Source organism: Scyliorhinus torazame, chromosome 6 (genome assembly GCF_047496885.1).
Source record: "Scyliorhinus torazame isolate Kashiwa2021f chromosome 6, sScyTor2.1, whole genome shotgun sequence".
Taxonomy (NCBI): Eukaryota; Metazoa; Chordata; class Chondrichthyes; order Carcharhiniformes; family Scyliorhinidae; genus Scyliorhinus; species Scyliorhinus torazame.
In genome coordinates, this window is record NC_092712.1 from 114,997,814 (window position 1) to 115,019,092 (window position 21,279).

The window sequence follows — 21,279 nt, forward strand, 5'->3', positions numbered from 1 at the left end:
TGTTGATCTTTTGGGTTGTGGGGGTGACACCCACACAGACACGGGGATAATGTGCAAACTCCACACAGACAGTGACCCAGAGCCGGGATCCCCACTGCTCTTCTGTAGATTTCCCCACAAGTGACTCTTTCCAGTCGATCTTGGCCAGATCCTGCCTTATTTTACTGAAATCCGCTCTCCACCAATCCACAACCTTTTTTTGCAACTTGTCCATTTCATTGTCCGTAACAAACTTAACTTGTACCATGTTGTGGTCGCTATCACCATCACATCAACCGCCTGTCCAGCTTCATTCCCCAGAATTGGGTCCAGCAATGCACCGTCCCTTGTTGGACCATCTGCATACTGAGCTAAAAGGTTCTCCTGTATGCATTTTTTTAAAAAACTGCATTCCATCTAAGCCTTTAACACATTGACTATCCCAATTAATGTTGGGAAAGTTGAAATCACCTAATATAATTACTCTATTATTATATTCATACACCTCTGCGAATTGTGCACATATTTGCTCCTCAATTTCATGTTGACTATCTGGGGGTCTATAATAAGTAGACCGAGCAATGTGGCAGTTTTTGTTCCTAAGCTCTATCCACAAAGCTTCATTTGATGTCCCCTCTCAAGATATCTCTCCTTACTACAAAGACTGACTCCTAAACTTTTAAAAATAAATTTAGAGTACCCAATTATTCTTTTCCCAATTAAGGGGGAATTTAGCATGGCCAATCCACCTACCTTGCACATCTTTAGGTTGTGGGGGTGAAACCTCTGCAGACACAGGGAGAATGTGCAAACTCCATACAAACAGTGACCCGGGGCCGCGATCGAACCCGGGTCCTCCGCGCCGTAGGCAGCAGTGCTAATCACTGCTCCACCATGACGCCCACTGACTCCTTAACTAATAATGCAAGCCCCCTCTTTTATCTCCTTCACTGCCTCGCCTGAAGATTATCTATCCTGGGATGTTGAGCTGCTAATCCTGCCCCTCTTTCAACCACGTCTCCGTGATGGCTACCATATCTCAATTTCACGTGTAAATCCTTGCCCTTAACTCATCCGTTTTACCTGTAATACTCCTGGCATTAAAGTAGGGGCCATACTGCCTTGCTTACTACCTTGAAACTTAATAGCCTGTATTCCCTCTGACTTGATTGTCTTTCTGTGTTATGCTGTGTCCCTGTTCTGCTAACAGTCTGCGTCCCTTCCCCTGCCGAATTGGTTTAAACTCCTCCCAACAGCACTAGCAAACCCGCCGGCAAGGATGTTAGTCCAGCTCAAGTTCAGATGTAGACCGTCCAGCTTGTACAGGTCCCACCTTCCCCAGAAACAGTCCCAATGGTCCAGGAATCTTAAAACCCTCCCTCCTGCAACAGCTCTCAAACCATGCATTCATCTGCGCTAATTTCCTATTTTTGTACTTGCTAGTATGTGACATTGGGAGTAATCCAGAGATTGCCACCCGCGAGGTCCTGCTTTTTTAGTCTACTACCTAACTCCCTGAATTCTTGATGCAAGACCTCATCCCTCTTTCCACTTGCGTCAACGTGTAACATAGAACCAAGCACAAACTTGATGGGCTCATTTTGTGCTGGAGCTTAATTCAAACTTAAATATTTGTTATTCATGAAAGACAGGGCAGAAATGAGCAATATTGTAGGATTCAGAAATCCAATTTAACTTTAATTGTAAGACTCTGGGCCTGACCAAGTATGAGACCACTCTGGATACAAGTGTGTTCAGACAAGATTCACCAATTTATTGAGTTATCAAAATGACAGCAGAAATGACAAACCAAATAGTAGATGCAGCTACTCCACAGTGGAACTTTGAATCTCGGTCAGCTGGGTCGCTCTCTTTCTCCAATATTCTTCTTTCTTTTAACTTGTATCTTCTTTCTGTGCCTGGTATCACCGAAAAGCAGGTCTTATTAACTCTTTCCAAATTACAGCCGCAACCTGACCAGTGGTATCGCTGAACTATGATTGGTCCATGTAATCCATGATTAGATTATGGTTGACTAGGTGAGGCATATACGGTGGATGCATGGCCATCTCCTGATGTCAATTCTTCAGGATAAGAAACACGATTCGCTCATTGTCTCAGACTTCGTGTATTTAGTGTGAATTTCTAATTAAATCAGGCACTTGTAGTGTCTGGGAGTGTTGTTGATTAGATCAGTTTTTAAATGCCTGTGCTTTTTGGAAGGCCTCTTGCTGGGAGATACTGTGGCTGTTGTGTTTAAAGTGGTTATTTTACTTTTAGGACCGATTGCAAAGCTATTTATAATTTTAAACAAAGCAATATCGACCTAATACAGAGAACTATGCAGTGGTTAACACTTAAAAATATATACAAAGTGTGTGTAACAAAAGTGGATTACAATCATGGGCATTTAAAAGGTGGGCTAGGCAAAATATTCTTAAACATCAGTTATGGTTGGTACAGCCGCATTGATTAAAGTCAAAAAGATTGGATAGTTCCAAATCTAATCATCCACTAACAGTTAGATCCTTTGATTCCGTATTATAACTAAGCTAAACTGCTAACTCCTACGATATGATGTTGAAATGCTATTAAAATTCTCAATGGTTAAGTATTAACTGGCTATTTGGTCATTAAGGAAACTATAATTGATATGAAAATAGAAAACGCTGGAAGCGCTCAGTCAGTCTGGCAGCATCTGTGGCGAGAGAAACTAAGTTAACATTTCATGTCTATGTTGTTTCATTAGAGCTATTGTTCAGGGGTAACTTGTTCTTATCAAACATTTTCCAGTCAAAATTGCTCAATGACAACTGCCAATCCCATCCTGCAGGCCGTGGCAAGTTCTGCTAATCCACTTTCTGTTCAAATTAACTCAGCGTGGACTTAGAAGTTGGGAAGCGTTTAGCCCATTGAGGGACCTCTCCTGACGCAATGTGACTTGTCTTGTCCCCTATTTCGTTTTTTTGAGAGCCACCTTGTTAGTATTTCTATGTAGTTATTTTTGCTGAGCCCACTCTTGAAAAGATTTCAGCAAACTACTTGATCTATGTTGGTGTTTCTTGAGCTCTATTAATTGCACAGATGACGTTAATAACATATTCCTTCTAAGCAACGACAGATGAACTCAAACTTGGAGATGCCCTTATCACTAAATGAGCCCAGATGTTATTTTAATTAGTTAATTTGTTAACTGTGTTGGGCTATCTTTAATATTCTGTTGAAATATGGTATTTAGTAATGCATACCCAAAATATATTAATTTCGGAGTAACTCTGAAGTTACTTGTTCATTTTCATTATTTTTTGTGTTTTGACAGGCAAAGCAAGAAATCCACAGGCGCTCTGCAAGGTTACGGAACACAAAATACAGGTCCATGCCACCTGCTGAAAAGAAAGTTTCTACTAAAGGAAAGGGACGTAGGCATATATTCAAATTGAAAAATGTAAGGCGGTTCAAAGATGCAATTTTGAATATTTAAAATTATGGAGGACGGAGGGGGAAATTCTTGAAGCAATGGGGCGGTTATCCTTGATCTATGTTATACCATTTCATCATAGATTGAAAAAATGATCTAATGTACAATACTTTCTGACAACCTTTCTCTGTGCCATACTCATTAATTTTTGATGCCTTATTTGTGTTCTTTGAAGTAAATCTCCATCCTGAATTGCTGATTGGATTTTTTTTTTTGCATTCTGGTAAGTAATGGATCCCTTATTAAAATTAGAACTTAAAAGAACCAGGATGTGTATGAAGGACTAACTTGTCTATATCTGTTCCTGTGATTTATTAAAATCTCTTTTTTTGATGAAAAACTTCAGAAAAAATAGTTTTGCAGTGAGAACCTACTCTCATGGTCCTTGTACCATGACAGCAACAGTTATTTGTTTGGACAGTTCCAGGAACTGAACTTGCCAGTAAACTCTCAGTTGATGGCCGTTGTATCATTTAGCATTGTGTTATTGGGGGAGTACATTTCACCCTGTTTCTCATGGACCATTTGACATGATGCAGTGGGTTTTACTCATGCTTCTCTCTTAAATCCATTACATCAACTAATGGAGCAATTCCTGTAAAAAGCACATGGCAATAACAATTCAGCTTTGTGGAATCTCAATGATTTGGTTTTGACTTGGAGCACTGACATTTATAAAGGACCTACTGGCTTTCAGAATAGTAAAAGAAGAGTATTAGATATTGCATTTTCCATAGCACTGATATACTTGCATGATGGATGGTCCTGTAGCTCAGTCTGGGGTGCACAGTCATTTGCTCATGGAATAATTTCCCCCTCCTGTTTTGGGCTCTTCATTGCCATTTCCCAAACTTTAGTTGTCGGGCTTTTAATGGCCCATCTCCAATTCCCAGCTTCACATTTCTCAACAGTTGATAGGTTGGATAATACACAAAAAGCCAATGTGAATTCAAATCAAATTTCCTGCACTCTTGAGGGGGAATCAGCATGATTGGTTGAATGTTTCATACAAATGTGCAGATTTTGTTTCTTTGTTTGTAACCTTATACGTACGTGCATGTAGAGTCTACGGTGAATTGACTCCTCAGTCCTTGCAAGCTATCACTCCATCTCCAGCGTTCCTTTCCTCACAAATTCCTGAACGTGTTGTCATCTCTTAAATCCAGACCCATCATTCCTGGAATTCCATGGTTGAATGCCTCCAATCAGGTTACCCCCCCCCCCCCCCCCCCCAATGTCATAGCACAAAAATGGCTCTCATTAAAGTCAAATGATACCCAAATTGACTCTGACAAAGATCCTAAAATTTGATTCCTTGTTTTAAATCCTCCATGGCCTCAGTCCTCCCTGTCTGTAATCTCCTCTTGAGATATTTGTACTCTGCTAATTCTGCCCCCTTGTGCATCCCTGATTTTAATTAATCCACCATTGGTGTCTCACTCCTCTCTCTCTCTCTCTCTCACTCTCTCTCTTGCTTCTCTCCCTCTCAAAATCCTACCTTTCTGACCAACATAAGGGCATCTTATTATTATCACATTATTTATTAATGACTTGGATGATGGCATAGAAAGTCATATATCCAAATTTGCTGATGATACAAAGTTAGGTGGTATTGTAGAAAGCCCAGATGATAACATAAAATTGCAAGGAGATATTGACAGACTAGGTGAACGTGAAAAATTATGCCAGGAGGAATTCAATGTGAGCAAGTGTGAGGATATACTTTTTGAACCAAAAAAGGATAGAGCAGAGTACTTTCTAAATGGAAAGTGGTTAAGTACAATGGATGTCCAAATAAATTTGGGGATTCAAAAAGGCTAATGGAATGCTAGTCTTTATAACTAGAGGATTGGAATATAAAGACACGGAAGTTATCCTGCAGCTATACAAAACTCTGATTACACCCCATGTGGAGTACTGTGAGCAGTTCTGGGCACCATGCCTTAGGAAGGATATTTTGAACTTGGAGGTGGTGTAAGGTTGGTTTACAAAAATAATACCTGGATTTACAGGGGTTACGTTACAAGGAGAGATTACACAAATTAGGCCTGTTTTTGCCAGAATGTAGAAGGTTATGGGGTGATCTGATCGAAGTATTCAAGACATTAACAGGGAAAGACAATGGAGATAGAGATAAACTATTTCCACTGGTTGGAGATTCTAAAACTAGGAGGCATAGTCTAAAAGCTAGGATGTTAGGAAGCAGTTCTTCATGCAAAGGGTGGTAGAGATATCGCTTCTTTGCCTTTTGGCTAAGATGAGCGTGAGGTCAGGTGTAAGGCCTGGATCTGGTATGTCTCTGTTGTGGGGACCATGAATTGGATTCAATTTGAATTGGTTTTTGGAGCAGGCAAGTAGCTGGATTAGGGGTCTGCCTCTGTCCACACTCTGAGCTCTGGCTTTGTAACTCTGCTAAAGTAATTTTTAAAAAGGGTGGTAGAGATTTGGAACTCTCTCCTAGGAACAGCAGTTGAAGCTAGAACAGTTGTTAATTTTAAATCTGAGATAGATAGATTTTTGATAAGCAAAGATATTAAGGGATATGGGCCAAAGGCACCAAAAGGCAGTGTTCGGCCACATCAGCCATGACCTCATTAAATGGCGGGCCAGGCATGAGGAGATGAATGGCCTACTCCTGTTCCTATGTTTCATTTGCTCTAATATTTCTATGGTTTGGTGTCAGCTTTTGTTTAATACACTTGTGAAGCATCTAGAACATTTCATTCCATTAAAGTTATTGAATTTAGAATAGTATTTTGAATGTTTGTTGGGAATAGTTTGAATTTTCATTTACAGAAACTGCTGTGGTATTTTGCAGCCAATTAAAGCACCAAAATCTGTCTCTACGATAATCACATCTGAATCAATTTTCTACGGGGTAAGAACATTTTAGCAGTATGTCATTTTGTTTTTTGTTTTATGTATCTATATGGAAAACATCTACTGGAGAAAATGCTTACGGCATATTTGGGGAAACTATTTGCATGAATCAGCTAGTGCAAGACCTATTCATGGAAAGTTACATTGTTGCGATCCCGAGATCGATAACTTGTTTAAAAAAATATTTTGATTCCCAGGACTTAAAGCAATTGCTCAATCAGATTTAAGTTTTGAGACTTTTACTGCAACAAACAATGTCCATGCTGCATATATACTGCATAGCACACTTGCCACAGAATTGCAGTCTTCAGCAAACAGGCTAAAGTGTCTCCCAGTTTCCAACGGGTTCACACCTTCCCGTTTTGCCAAGTCACAGTGTCCAGTAATCATTGAAGGTCCACTCTCTTTTTGGCACTCCCAAAACAATTTTCAGCAGTATGACCCACTCAGGAATTTCTTCTCTCTGCCCACTAAAGCAAATCTTTCAGTGTCTTTTCAGCCAGTGGACATGTTTCCCCAGCATTCTGCCTTGTAGCTAACTCAGAAGTCAGCCTTTTTACTCTGCAGACCACAGCAACCTTATCTCTCTGTCTCTTCGAAGTCCCTGAGACAAAGTCTGCACCAGCAGAAACATCAGCATCTGCTTTTGTTTTCAGGTGTTAAACCTAACATACAACCTGGCGCCCTGGTTTCCATGGTAACCAAGCCGCACAGATTTGTCAGGCAGAACCCGTAGCAGTTTACTTGACTCTCCATTCACCATTTTGCCTTGAACACAATCCAAAGCATAATCATATTAAACCTCCCATTCGTAACAATATATTTAATTGTTAATGGTTAATTCTCAACTCTGGTAGTGTGCCCCTTTAAGGGGAGGGTTCTTGGGAGGGCCATGTGACTTGTTAGGCCAATTGGGCCGCAGCGCTTGAATCCTGGGGCTGAGCGTGGGTTTTCCGAGCCAAAGTCATCGGTAGTATTTTTTTAATATGCATTTAGTGTACTCAATTATTGTTTTCTAATTAAGGGTCAATTTAGTGTGGCCAATCCACCTCTTCTGGGTTTTGGGGCTGAGACCCACACAGACACGTGGAGAATGTGCAAACTCCACACGGACAGTGACCTGGGGCCGGGATCGAACCCGGGTCCTCGGCACCGTGAGGCTGCAGTGCTAAGCACTGAGCCACCGTGCTGCCCTATTGGTAGCATTATTATCATTCTCTATACATAGTTATATTGTTAATAAATAATTCTATAGTTTCTCTGCTTGGTAGTTGCCACTCCTTCCAAATTTTTAGATCAACAATTTACTACTTTGTAATCTTTAAATAATGTATTTTGTCTAGTTTGAAATGTTGCTGAAATTTCAGAAATTAGCATTCTAGAAATTGTGTACTTCCCCAGTTTCTTGAGCATTATTTTATCTTAGTTTATCCTACACCTTACCCTATGGGAACTTGTCCTTCTAGTAGTTTTAGGGTGAGATGCTCCCTGAAATTCCTGGTCTTCATTCCTAATCCATTGACTCATAGTAGATGTGGTTCAACTGATGCTAGCCAACCAGTTTTCACATGTAAATTGGTGTCCAGTGGTGTAGTGTGGTTGATCATGAAATGGCATAAATACCAAACTGGTCTTGTCCTCATAGAATCTGCATGAGTGCATTTTGAAGCAATCACTGAATTGTGCTCAGGAAGAGGAGGCTGAACTTACTTTCCCCACTGCCACCCTCAACTACTCCAAAGGGCACAAAGCCAATTCTAATGTTAATATTACAGCCAAGATCAGATTACACAACACAAACCAGTGATCACACCCAGGACCTATTCAGAATCTGTGACTCCCCATTATATTTACCCACTGGGTCATTATTTACTTGGCTTTGGATTTTCAAAAGCATTAAAATCTGTTTTACTTAAGGGTATACGTTCTTTCAATATGTTTTAGGGTATCTATTACCAAGTTGGAGATATAGTCTCTGTTATGGATGCAGATGATGAAAAGATTTACTACGCTCAGATCCGAGGATTTGTGCAGGATCAATACTGCGAGAAGAGTGCAGTGATCACGTGGCTTATCCCAACTCAGGGAAGCTCCAAAGACCATTTTGATGCAGCAACTTATATACTTGGTATGTAATAAGCTGTTTCTGTCTATAGTTCAAAGCTTGCTGATGGCATAAAGATAGCTAAGAAAATAGGTTGTGAAGAGGGCATAAGGAACCTGCCAGAGGATATAGATAGGTTAAGTGAGCAGAAATTTGGAAAATGGAGTACAGTGCGGGAAAATGTGAACTTACCTACTTTACCAGGAAGAACATGGAGAAAGAGCGCAGCAGATCTGGATCTTGAATCTCGCAGAAGTAGTATGCAGGTGCAGCAAGTGATTAGAAAGGCAAATTAAATATTTTTCTTTATTAGAAGGGAGTTGAATATAAAAGTAGGGATGAACTGTGGGGCACGATTCTCCGGCCTCGTTACGCTCTCGCTCAAGCAAAACAAGGCCAGTGAATAGCGGGAGAGGCCTAAAATGAGAACCACGCCAGTCGTCAAACAGTTTGCAATGCAGCCGGCCTGCTCCCATAGGTGAAATCGGGATCTTGCCATAGGGTGGCGAGAGACCAATTATCACTTCATAAGCCCTATTTCCATACAATTAACAGGAGCGACCCCATTCCAGTGGCCTCCCTGCATTCATCGGTTTCCCCAGAAAGTGCTCATGCTGGCGGCAATTAGTACTTCTTTTGAAAAAGTGAACCTGGCGGAAGGGCTTCTGCGGGGATCCGAGGAGGTGAGTAGCCATTTATGATCACAGGCAAAGAGCCCCAGTGCTCTGCAGGGGATGGTGGGAGACATTCGGCTGGGGGGGTGGGGGGGAGAAGAGACACGGCACCAGCATGCCAACCCCTGGATCATGTGTACCCATTTCAGGGGCAACACTAGCCCCTGCCAGTCTACCCCACAGATCACCCATAAGCCCACAGACTGCTGAGGCCTCTGGCCGTGCGGCTGAAGGCTATTGCTAATAGGGAATCGGCATTCATGGTTATGTGAGCACTTCACACAACCCAAATGGATTCCTGTGGGTGGGTGGGCCATGTAGCATGTGGGAGCCATTGCCTAGCATCCCAAACACACCTTGATGCATGGACACTGTGCTTGAACACTGCGGGAGGCAACATCACACATGCAGTAGCCAATATTTGAACACCCAGGGGATGGGGCACAGCTCCGGGGACATATCTACGACCTGAGGGTGAGTGAGTGCTCGGAGGAGTGGGGGGGGGGGGGGAGATGCCTGGAGAGATGGGCAACAGTTTCAGAGGTTACCAGGCAAAGGTTACCAGGACTTGATGATCTGAGTTATAAGGAGAGGCTGGATAGGCTGGGTCTTTTTTTCCTGGAGCGCAGGATGCTTAGGGGTGATCTTATAGAGGTCTGTAAAATAATGAGGAGCATCGATAAGCTAGATAGTTGACATCTTTTCCCAAAGGTAGAGGAGTCTAGAACTAGAGGACATAGGTTTACGGTGAGGAGAGAGATACAAAAGAGACCAGAGGGGAAATGTCTTCACACACAGGGTGGTGAGCATCTGGAACGGGCTGCCAGAGGCAGTGGTAGAGGTGGGTACAATTTTGTCCTTTAAAAAGTAGTTAGACAGTTACATGGCAGGGTCGGTATCAAGGGATATGGACCAAATGCAGGCAAGTGGGGACTAGCTTAGTGATAGAAACTGGGCGGCATGGGCCAGCTGGGCCGATGGGCCTGTTTTCATGCTGTAAACATCTATGACTATGAGGTCGAGCTGCATTACAGAAGAAAGTGACAGAGGCGTCATTGTGCTTGTGATCAAGGGTGTTTATTGTGTCACTGGTGTTGAACAATGCTGTACTCTGCCGATGGTCCTGTCCCCTCTCCCTCTCCCTCCCTTGTTGCTAACTTTGGTTGGTTCAGTTGGCTCTGTTTTATAACCTTTGCTCTAGAGTCGCCAGGTATGTTTATGATACTGCCACGAGGTTCAAGTAATGATCAATAACTCAATACACCAATTAGTACACAGTAAATCGCTACTCATGCATAAATTCTACTTTCTAAGCTATTTCTATCACGAACAGGCCGATACTTAGCTTCGGACTGGCCCACCAGGTCAGGGGAACAAATGGCCTTTCGTTCGGGTTCTGAGTCTGCGAGATTCAAAAGCTGGTATGGACTGGTAGCTAGGAGCACCTATCTCGTAGCGAGCGTTGACTTGAAACTTACGTTCTTGGAGGCCGCCGGACAGGTCACTGTCAAGGGTTGCTTCGCGTTGCTGAGTGACCCTGTCAAGAAGGACGATTTGAACTGGGGGGCTTTACTTTATAGTCCCCAGGGGCTTCCCGCCTTTCGGGGCGGACCTCGTACTTGGTTTCAAGTGATTGGACTTCGTTCCAATCGCTTGGTTTGATTTCTCCAATACTGGAGCTGTTCCCTGATCGTTGGGCGGTCTTTAAGTGTCCATTAACCTCTTGTGTTGGCTCCTGCTGGCGCCGAGGAGTTTGGCTTGGCCTTGTTTACCTCAAATGTTTCGATTGTTCACGGGGATCGCTCATTACTATGTAGATGGCTGCTACATTACTATGCAGATGGCTGCTTGTATCGATGCTGTCTGGGTTTTTGCAAAGTCTAATATACAGTGAACTTGCACCTGCTAGTTTTTGCTCCCAACCCCAGCCTGTCTGGGTGGGAGTTCAGCCAAGGGCCAGTACACTAATGGTGGCCTGACTGCTCACTACTCTGGTGATATACATCACTGTAAGTACACAAAGGGTTAATTTTCCTTCAGCCTTTGCTGTTCTCCATTTTAAGTCGGGAAGTGGCCAACTCAGGTGGCTACACCCTCACTCTCTTTCTCACCCCCCCCCCGGTGCCCTCCGTGATCTGCCCCGGCGCACTTGGCGGCACATGCACAGCCATGCTCCCCTGTCCGTGTGCTGACTTCCAGACGCAACCTCATCAGAGAAGTGGAACTCTGGGGAGCTTATGGCCACCATCCCAACTCCATGCGACAAATCCGGTTTGGTACCCAGCACCCTCTCCTGCTTGGGTGCCCATAGGGCCCTGGGATTCACCTCGGGGCGGAGGGGCAGCTGGTTCAAGCCCTGGCTCGAATGCTCCTCGGTGATTGGACCATGCTCTGCAGCGTTCTGGCAATGCTCACCTGCGACTAGGATGAACTCCGCTGCGCCACGGCCATTCCCGTCTTGAGACCGATTCAAAACTGATGTAACGCCAAATGTTAAATTTAAAATCGATCTACTCCAAAATGAAATTGTTTCCATCACTATGCTAATTTTGAAGTAGGCACTCCAAGATGAAAAGTATAAAAGGACAGTTTGCTGGCATTGCAGCATTCTCCTAAAAATAAATTGTTTTATATCAACATTCGCCACCTATTATTTTTGAAAACTGATCTACAGCATACTGTAACAGGTATAATGACCCTAATATGTGTGACGGCAATTTGAGAATTAACAAATTACAATTGCTGAGATTTTCCAGCATTTTCTGTACCTTTTTAAACAGGTTGATCCCAGTATTTGAGTTTTCTTTGAGTGTTCAGTATTAGTTGGAAAACATGTGTTTAGGTTTTATTTTTAAAATTGTTATGCTTTCACTTCAGGACCAGAAGAAGACCTACCAAGAAAAATGGAGCATTTTGAATTTATCTGTCATGCACCTTCAGAATACTTCAAATCACGATCTACTCCGTTTCCAGTTATTCCAACCAGACCTGAGAAAGGATATATCTGGACCCGTGTTGGACCAACCCCTGCAATAATGGTGAAAGAATCGACAGGAAACAGTTTATAGCCAAAACACTGAGTCTTTCTTAAAATGAATATTAAAATGTATGAATATTAAAATTTAGCAATATAACAGAACCTTAGCCTCATTAAAAGGTGAGCTGTTTTAAATGTTCACAACATTTTTAACATCATAGGATTCAAACTATGTTGACCTGAGATTTCCGACCTCCAAAAATTCAGTTTATGGCTGACACATTTCTAAAAATTAGTATTGCAAAATTTATTTTTGACATGAGGCTGCTGGAACTTCGGCAGAATATTAGTGATCTTTTTAAATATAAATTAAGTACTGTATCTGCAAATTATTAACCATATTCTGTGGACTTGAACATTGTGCCACTATTGGATGCAAGTCAGTCAGTGGACCAAATACATGTCTCGGACCTGCAATAAACGAGTTTGCAGATGGTGGCATTTAATTTTATACATTAAGTAAACGATATGAGCATGGCAAATTAAACACTTGTACCTTTGTATTAACTATTTAGAAATTGCTATAAATTAGGGGAAACTTGAAGAAAATCCACATTTGCTGTTTCATTAATCAGACTTAACGTGTCAAGTCCAAATAGGATATTATAGATAAAAGCAAATTACTGCAGACGCTCGAATCTGAAGCCAAAAGAAAATGTTGGAAAGTCTCGGCAGGTCTGGCAGCATCTGTAGGGAGAGAAAAGAGCTAACGTTTCGAGTTCAGGTGACCCTTTGTCAAAGCTCAGCTAAGCTTTGACAAAGGGTCCACTGGACTCGAAACGTTAGCTCTTTTCTCCCTACAGATGCTGCCGGACCTGCTGAGATTTTCCAGGATATTATAAATTTTCAATTGAGGTTTTCTTAAGTAAAATGTTCCCCTTCTAGTAAATCAGTATAACAACATGTTTATGATTTCTTTGTCGATGCTGTGATGGGGCATGGGAATTATAGGTTGAATGAAAGGGTGAGGATCAAATTACCCATTTCCTTTCGACTGAGAACATTTATTTGTGTATGATCTAGACTTGAATGTTATACTGACTGTGCAATAATTGTGAATGTAATCAAGTGGAAGAGCTGAGGTTAACTGTTATAGAAACTGAATGTGATGCTTAATTCCAAAAGTCTTTGAATCCTGGTGACGTTGAATGTGGCTTTAACTTTTTATGCACTGTAGAAAAAGTTGGAAGAAGTGTGCATTGTGCTTAGTTTCGGAAAGTATATAAAAATTCTACATCAAAACAAATTACTGATTTGATCCCTTCTGCAATTCTGCCTAATTGTTTTTCCTCTTGCTGCCTCCTGAGTTACCATGACCAGATCAGTACACCGCATTCAAAGAAAAGTTGTTTTAGAAGACCATCTTAATTTGCATGCGCAAACACAATGCGTGCTCAGGAAAGCAGGCAGGTTTCAAGATAATGGAAGCAATAAACAAAGTTTTCACAATGTGGGGGTGTGCATACACAAATGTTTGAAGGTGACAGTTGGGAAGACTTTTTAAAAATGTGTGGGATCTTTGGCTTTATGAACAAGCGTAGAATACAAAAGCAAGGAATTTATGCTAAACCTTTGATGAATCATTGGGGCCTAACTGGAATATTTTGACCAATTCTGAGTACCACACTTTAGGAAGGATGTGTGAGGCCTTAATGAGTGCATGGGAGATTTACTTTAATGGTGGGATGTGGGACTTCAACTACATAAAGACGAGAGAAGCTGGAGAGATTTTAATGGTATTCAAAATCGTGAAGGATTATGATGAAGTAAATAAAGAGAAACTGCTTCCAGTGGCAGAAGCTCCTTAACCAGTGGAGGGGTGATTTATCGGCTTTCTCTTGTTTAAAATTATCATTACCTGGTACCGACATGGCACGAATGTTACTTGTCAAGCCTAAATTTTATTCATGTCCTGCTATAGATGAGCATAGGCTGTCTTATTAACTGATAAGTTGTGAATGGAGCTAAACATTGGAATCAGCAGCAAGGAGCTCTCTCCTGATATTATACCTGATGGAAGGTCATTGAAGAAGCTACCAAAATGGTTGGGCTCCGGATGCTTCTTGAGGAACTCTTGTAGTGATGCTCCGTTGAGTTGCATTGCGCAGTCAAAACAATTTTTTTGTTTTTAAAACAATTTTTTGTGTAACCAAAGTTTATTTTCAAGAAAGTAACAAAACAGCACACACATGGTGCAGTATGAAGGCAGGATCACAAGGGAGAAAATTGTTTTGCTCCAGCTTCTCATAATATCACCAGTGGACAAGATACAGTCAGGGCAGGGCAACAAGCCACATACAATATTTACAATACAATGAGAAAATTACTCCATGCATTTTCAGCTTAGGAAATGGCAGCTGACCAATCTCATGTGTGTGAGCACACAACTCCAAACTAAACAGATCAAAAGTTCTATCGAGTATACCGGACACCTCAAATTAATTGGTGACCTCTTAGGCTGCAGACAGTGGCCAGTATTCATGCAGGTAAAGTTAATAAGCTGGCTGCAAGAAATGGCATTTTCCTAATTGTCTCAATTCAATTCTTCCAATTTCAAGCAAGGAGCTAGCAAGCCACAAGGCATTCTCAAAGCCTGCAAGACTCCCACTTCCTTGACCTTTAATATTAATGACTATTGCATGTCATAGAGCACTTTCCTTGTAGGCACAACAGAATATTCCAAACTTATTCTAATGTGTTCACGACAGAATTATTCCTGTCCCAGCGACATCCCAAAGCACTGCACGACAAACTAACAAATGCAGGATTTACAAATAGCAAGCCAATGTTTAGATGTATGCTTGCGGGAATTTTAGAAAACACATAAAAAAGCGCGCAGCACATTACCCCAGATGGCATAGCACAATGCCACAAATGTGTTAAAAAGCCAACAGTATTTAGAGACTTCTATGAGGGGCTGTATAGGTCTTGAGCCCCCGACGGAGGGGGGGGGGATGTGTCCTTTTCTGGACCGGCTTGAGGTTCCTGAGGGTAGAGGAGGGGCAGGTGGCGGGGCTTGGGGCACCGGTAGGGCTGGAGGAGGTGACTAAGGGGCTGGGGAGTATGCAGGCGGGGAAGGCACCGGGGCCAGATGGGTTCCCGGTGGAATTTTACAGGAAGTACATGGACCTGTTGGGCCCAATACTAGTGAGGACTTTCAATGAGGCGGGGGAGGGAGGTCCTACCCTGGACGGTGTCCAGGGCGCTGATCTTTTAAAAAAAATATATATTTATTAAAGATTTTTAACACAATTTTTCTCCCTTACAAACAATAACTCCCCCCCCCCCCCCCCCCCGTAACAAAAAAAAACGAGAAATCCCGCAGAGCAAGATATATACATGGCAAAATGATATATTTACACAGCATTGTACACTGGCCCTCACCCGTACGTGCCAGTTTCCCCAACCCTTCATGTTATCTCTTGCTCATCCACCCTCCCAGGCAGTCCCCCCCCCTCCCAGGTTGCTGCTGCTGACCGACCTTCCTCTGACGCTCCGTGAGATAGTCTAGGAACGGTTGCCACCGCCTGTAGAACCCCTGCGCAGACCCTCTCAAGGCGAACTTAATCCTCTCCAACTTTATGAACCCAGCCATATAATTTATCCAGGCTGGGGGGCTTCGCCTCCTTCCACATTAGCAAGATCCTTTGCCGGGCTACTAGGGACGCAAAAGCCAGAATGCCGGCCTCTTTCGCCTCCTGCACTCCTGGTTCGTCCACTACTCCAAATATTGCTAGCCTTCAGCTTGGCTTGACCCGGACTTTCACCACCTGAGATATTGCTCCCGCCACTCCTCTCCAGAACCCCTCCAGTGCCGGGCATGACCAAAACATATGGACATGGTTCGCCGGGCTCCCTGAGCACCTTCCACATCTGTCCTCCACCCCAAAGAACCTACTCAACCTCGCCCCCGTCAAGTGCGCTCTGTGGACCACCTTAAATTGTATCAGGCTGAGCCTGGCACATGAGGAGGAGGAATTAACCCTACCGAGGGCATCAGCCCACAGACCTTCCTCGATCTCCTCCCCCAGCTCCTCCCATTTACCCTTCAACTCTTCTACCAGCGCTTCCCCCTCTTTCAACTCCTGGTGTATTTCTGACACCTTGCCCTCCCCGACCCATACACCCGAGATCACCCTATCTTGAACTTCTTGTGCCGGGAGCAACGGGAATTCCCTCACCTGTCGCCTCACAAAAGCCCTCACCTGCATATATCTAAAGGCATTTCCCAGGGGTAACTCTAACTTCTCCTCCAGTGCCCCTAGGCATGCAAATGTCCCGTCGATGAACAGGTCCCCCATTCTTCCAATCCCCGCCCGATGCCAGCTTTGGAACCCCCCCGTCCATCTTCCCCGGGACAAACCGGTGGTTACCCTGATCGGGGACCACACCGATGCTCCCATTGCACCCCGGTGCCGTCTCCACTGGCCCCAGATCCTTAGCGTGCCGCCACCACCGGGCTCGTGGTATACTTTGTCGGCGAGAGCGGCAGCGGTGCCGTCACCAACGCCCCCAGGCTCGTTCCTTTACAGGACGCCATCTCCATCCTCTTCCATGCCGCCCCCTCTCCCTCCATAACCCACTTGCGGATCATCGACATATTTGCTGCCCAGTAGTAGCTCCCCAGGTTTGGCAGCGCCAACCCTCCTCGGTCCCTACTGCGTTCCAGGAACCCTCTCCTTACCCTCGGGGTCTTATTCGCCCACCCAAACCCCATAATACTCCTACCTACTCTCTTAAAAAAGGCCTTAGTGATGACGATGGGAAGGCACTGAAACACAAACAGAAACCTCGGAAGGACCACCATTTTGACCATTTGCTCCACCAACCTCGTCAGATTCAGTTTATGTAGGGTTCTCCAACTCCTGGCTATCTGGATCCCCAGATACCGAAAGCTCCCCTCCGCCCTCCTCAGTGGTAGGTCCCCTATCCCTCTTACTTGGTCCCCTGCCTGTAATACAAAGAGCTCACTCTTCCCTACATTGAGCTTATAGCCCGAAAACTCCCCAAACTCCCTTAGAGTCTGCATGACCTCCACCATCCCCTCCATTGGATCCGCCACGTACAGCAACAAGTCATCCGCATATAGCGACACCCGATGCTCTTCTCCCCCTCGGACCTCCCCCCTCCATTTATTAGACTCCCTCAATGACATGGCCAATGGTTCGATCGCTAATGCGAACAACAGGGGGCACCCCTGCCTTGTCCCTCGGTACAGTCGAAAGTACTCCGACCTCCGCCGGTTCGTCACTACACTCGCCATCGGGGCTCTGTAAAGGAGCTTAACCCAATTGATAAACCCTACCCCGAACCCAAACCTACGCAGCACCTCCCAGAGGTACTCCCACTCTACTCGGTCAAAGGCCTTCTCCGCGTCCATAGCTGCCACTATCTCCGCCTCTCCCTCCTCCGATGGCATCATTATCACGTTTAAGAGCCACCGTACATTGGTGTTTAGTTGCCTGCCCTTTACAAATCCCGTCTGGTCCTCGTGGATTACCCCCGGGACACAGTCCTCGATCCTCGTGGCCAGCACTTTTGCCAGCAACTTTGCATCCACATTGAGGAGCGAGATCGGCCTGTACGATCCACATTGCAGTGGGTCCTTGTCCCGCTTTAGGATCAAAGAAATTGTCGCTTCCGACATTGTCGGGGGCAGGGTCCCCTCCTCTCTTGCCTCATTAAAGGTCCTCACCAGTAGCGGGGCCAACAGGTCTGCGTACTTCCTGTAGAACTCCACCGGGAATCCGTCCGGTCCCGGGGCCTTCCCCCCCCTGCATGCTCCCCAAACCCTTGCTCAGCTCCTCCAACCCAATTGGTGCCCCCAAACCAGCCACCTCTTGCTCCTCCACCCTCGGGAATCTCAGCTGATTTAGGAATCGTCTCATCCCCTCTTCCCCCGCTGGGGGTTGGGATCTGTACAGCTCTTCATAAAAGGCCTTAAATACCTCGTTTATTTTTGGCGCACTCCGAACCGTGGCTCCCCTTCCATCTTTGACTCCCCCTATTTCCCTCGCTGCCCTCCTCTTACGGAGCTGGTGTGCCAGCATCCGACTAGCCTTTTCCCCATACTCGTAGGTCGCCCCCTGCGCTTTCCTCCATTGTGCCTTCGCCTTCCCTGTGGTCAACAGGTCAAACTCCGTCTGGAGCCGTCGTCTTTCCCCAAGTAATCTTTCCTCTGGGGCCTCTGCGTATCTCCTGTCCACTCTCAAAATCTCCCCCACTAACCTCTCCTTTTCCATACCCTCTGCCTTCTCCCTATGAGCCCTAATGGAAATTAGCTCTCCCCTGATCACCGCCTTCAACGCCTCCCATACCACCCCCACCCGCACCTCCCCATTGTCGTTGGCCTCCAAGTACCTTTCGATACACCCCCTCACCTTCCCTCACACCACCTCGTCCGCCAGCAGTCCCACATCCAGCCGCCACAGCGGGCGTTGGTCCCTCTCCTCTCCCAGCTCCAGTTCCACCCAGTGCGGGGCATGGTCCGAAATGGCTATAGCCGAATACTCTGTCCCCTCCACCCTCGGGATGAGCGCCCTACCCAGAACAAAGAAATCTATCCGGGAGTAGGCTTTGTGTACATGGGAGAAGAAAGAAAATTCCCTGGCCTGCGGCCTTGCAAACCGCCTTGTGTCCACTCCCCCCATCTGATCCATAAACCCCCTAAGTACCTTGGCCGCCGCCGGCCTCTTTCCAGTCCTTGATTTGGAGCGGTCCAGTGCTGGATCCAACACTGTATTGAAGTCCCCTCCCATTATCAGACCCCCTATCTCCAGGTCCGGAATGCGCCCCAACATGCGCTTCATGAATCCTGCATCATCCCAGTTCGGGGCATATACGTTTACCAACACCACCCTCGTCCCTTGCAGCCTACCGCTCACCATTACATATCGCCCTCCATTGTCCGCTACAATAGTCTTGGCCTCAAATGACACCTGCTTTCCCACCAATATTGCCACCCCTCTATTCTTCGCGTCCAGTCCCGAGCGGATACCTGTCCTACCCATCCCTTTCTTAGCCTGACCTGGTCCGCCACCTTCAGGTGTGTCTCTTGGAGCATGGCCACGTCCGCCTTCAGTCCCTCTAAGTGCGCGAACACTCGAGCCCTCTTCACCGGCCCATTCAGGCCCCTCACATTACACGTTATCAGCCGGATTGGAGGGGCTCTCAAACCCCCCCCCGCCGACTAGCCATCTCCTTTTCTGGGCCAGTCCCGTGTCCACGCCTCCCTCACCCTCCAGTCCCCCAGAGGGGAGACCCCCGTCCTGACCACCTCTTCTGTGTCCCATTCCCTTTCGGCCAGAGCAGCAGCAACCCTTCCCCCCCGCTAGACCCCTGTCTAGCTTTCAGGGCGCTGACCTTGAAGCGGGACAAGGACCCTTTAAAGTGTGGGTTGTATAGGCCAATCTCGCTCCTCAACGTGGATGCAAAGCTGTTAGCGAAGGTGTTGGCTACCAGAATTGAGGACTGTGTCCCGGGGGTGATCCATGAGGACCAGACGGATTTTGTGAAGGGAAGGCAGCTAAACACCTATGTGCGGAGGCTCCTGAATGTAATCATGATGCCTGCAGTGGCGGGGGGAAGCGGAAATTGTGGTGACTATGGATGTGGAGAAGGCCTTCGATAGGGTGGAGTGGGGGTACCTGTGGGAAGTGTTGAGGAAGTTTGGGTTCGGGGAGGGGTTCGTTAGTTGGGTTAGGTTACTGTACGAAGCCCCGGTGGCGAGTGTGGCCACAAATCTGAGGAGGTTGGAATACTTTTGGCTGTACCGGGGGACGAGGCAGGGGTGCCCCCTATCCCCCTGCTATTTGCGTTGGCAATTGAACCTTTGGCGATGGCTCTGAGGTAGTCCAGGAACTGGAGGGGGCTGGAGCGGGGAGGGGGGGGGGGGGGGGGGAGGAACACCGGGTATCGCTGTATGCCGACGACCTGTTACTGTATGTGGCGGACCCGGTGGGGGGGATGCCGGAGGTGATGCGGATCCTCAGGGAGTTTGGAGACTTTTCTGGGTATAAGCACAACATGGGGAAGAGTGAGCTATTCGTGATACACCCAGGGGACCAGGGAAGGGGAATAGACGAGCTTCCCCTGAAGAGGGCGGAAAGGAATGTTCGGTACCTCGGGATCCAGGTGGCCAGGAGCTGGGGGGCCCTACACAAACTCAACTTGACGAGGCTGGTGGAGCAGATGGAGGAGGAGTTTAAAAGGTGGGATTATGCTGCCACTCTCCCTGGCGGGTAGCGTACAGTCGGTGAAGATGACGGTACTCCCGAGGTTCCTTTTTATATTCCAGTGCCTCCCTATCCTGATCCTTAAGGCCTTTTTTAAGTGGGTCAGCAGGAGCATCATGGGGTTTGTATGGGCGAAAAAGACCCCGAGGGTGAGAAGGGTGTTTCTGGAACGGAACAGGGACAGAGGAGGGCTAGCGTTGCCTAATCTGTGTGGGTATTACTGGGCTGCCAATGTGGCGATGATACGCAAGTGGGTAATGGAGAGGGAGGGGGCGGCGTGGAAGAGGCTGGAGATGGCATCCTGTGTGAGCACGAGCCTGAGAGCGCTGGTGACGGCACCACTGCTGCTCCCACCGACAAGGTACACCACGAGTCCAGTGGTGGCGGCGACTCTCAAAATTTGGGGGTAGTGGATACGCCACAAGGGGGAGGCAGAGGCTTTGGTGTGGTCCCCGATCCGAGAGAACCATCGGTTTGTCCCGGGGAGAATGGATGGGGGTTCCTGAGCTGGCACAGGGCAGGTATTAGAAGGATGGGGACCTGTTTATAGATGGGACGTTTGCGAGCCTTGGGGCGTTGGAGGAAACATTCGGGCTCCCCCCTGGAAATGCTTTCAGGTACATGCAGGTAAGGGCGTTTGTAAGACGGCAGGTGAGGGTATTTCCGCTGCTGTCAGCACGTAGGATCCAAGATAGGGTGCTCTCGGGGGTGTGGGTCGGAGAAAGCAAGGTCTCGGTGATCTACCAGGAGATGCAGGAGGAGGAGGAGGCCTCGGTGGAGGAGCTGAAAGGTAAATGGGAGGAGGAGCTGGGGGAGGAGATAGATGCGGGTAAATCCTTCCTCCTCTTGCGCCAGGCTTAGCCTGATACAATTTAAGGTTCTGCACAGGGCAC

The 21,279-nt window shown here is 46.1% G+C and overlaps 1 protein-coding gene across 2 annotated transcripts in view; it reads left to right on the forward strand.

Annotated features, from left to right (window-relative positions):
• The window catches only part of LOC140424967 (GATA zinc finger domain-containing protein 1-like), a 30,248-nt gene extending 16,850 nt beyond the window's left edge, over positions 1 to 13,398 (forward strand). The window contains exons 2-5 of one of the 2 annotated variants that reach the window (XM_072508700.1): positions 3,299 to 3,424; positions 6,276 to 6,335; positions 8,282 to 8,465; positions 11,993 to 13,398. In XM_072508700.1, the coding sequence (XP_072364801.1) occupies positions 3,299 to 3,424; positions 6,276 to 6,335; positions 8,282 to 8,465; positions 11,993 to 12,183 (561 nt within the window). In that variant the 3' untranslated portion in view covers positions 12,184 to 13,398. The remainder of the gene's footprint in view (positions 1 to 3,298; positions 3,425 to 6,275; positions 6,336 to 8,281; positions 8,466 to 11,992) is intronic. The other variant, XM_072508701.1, reaches the window with a different exon arrangement.
• The last annotated feature ends 7,881 nt before the right edge of the window (positions 13,399 to 21,279 follow it).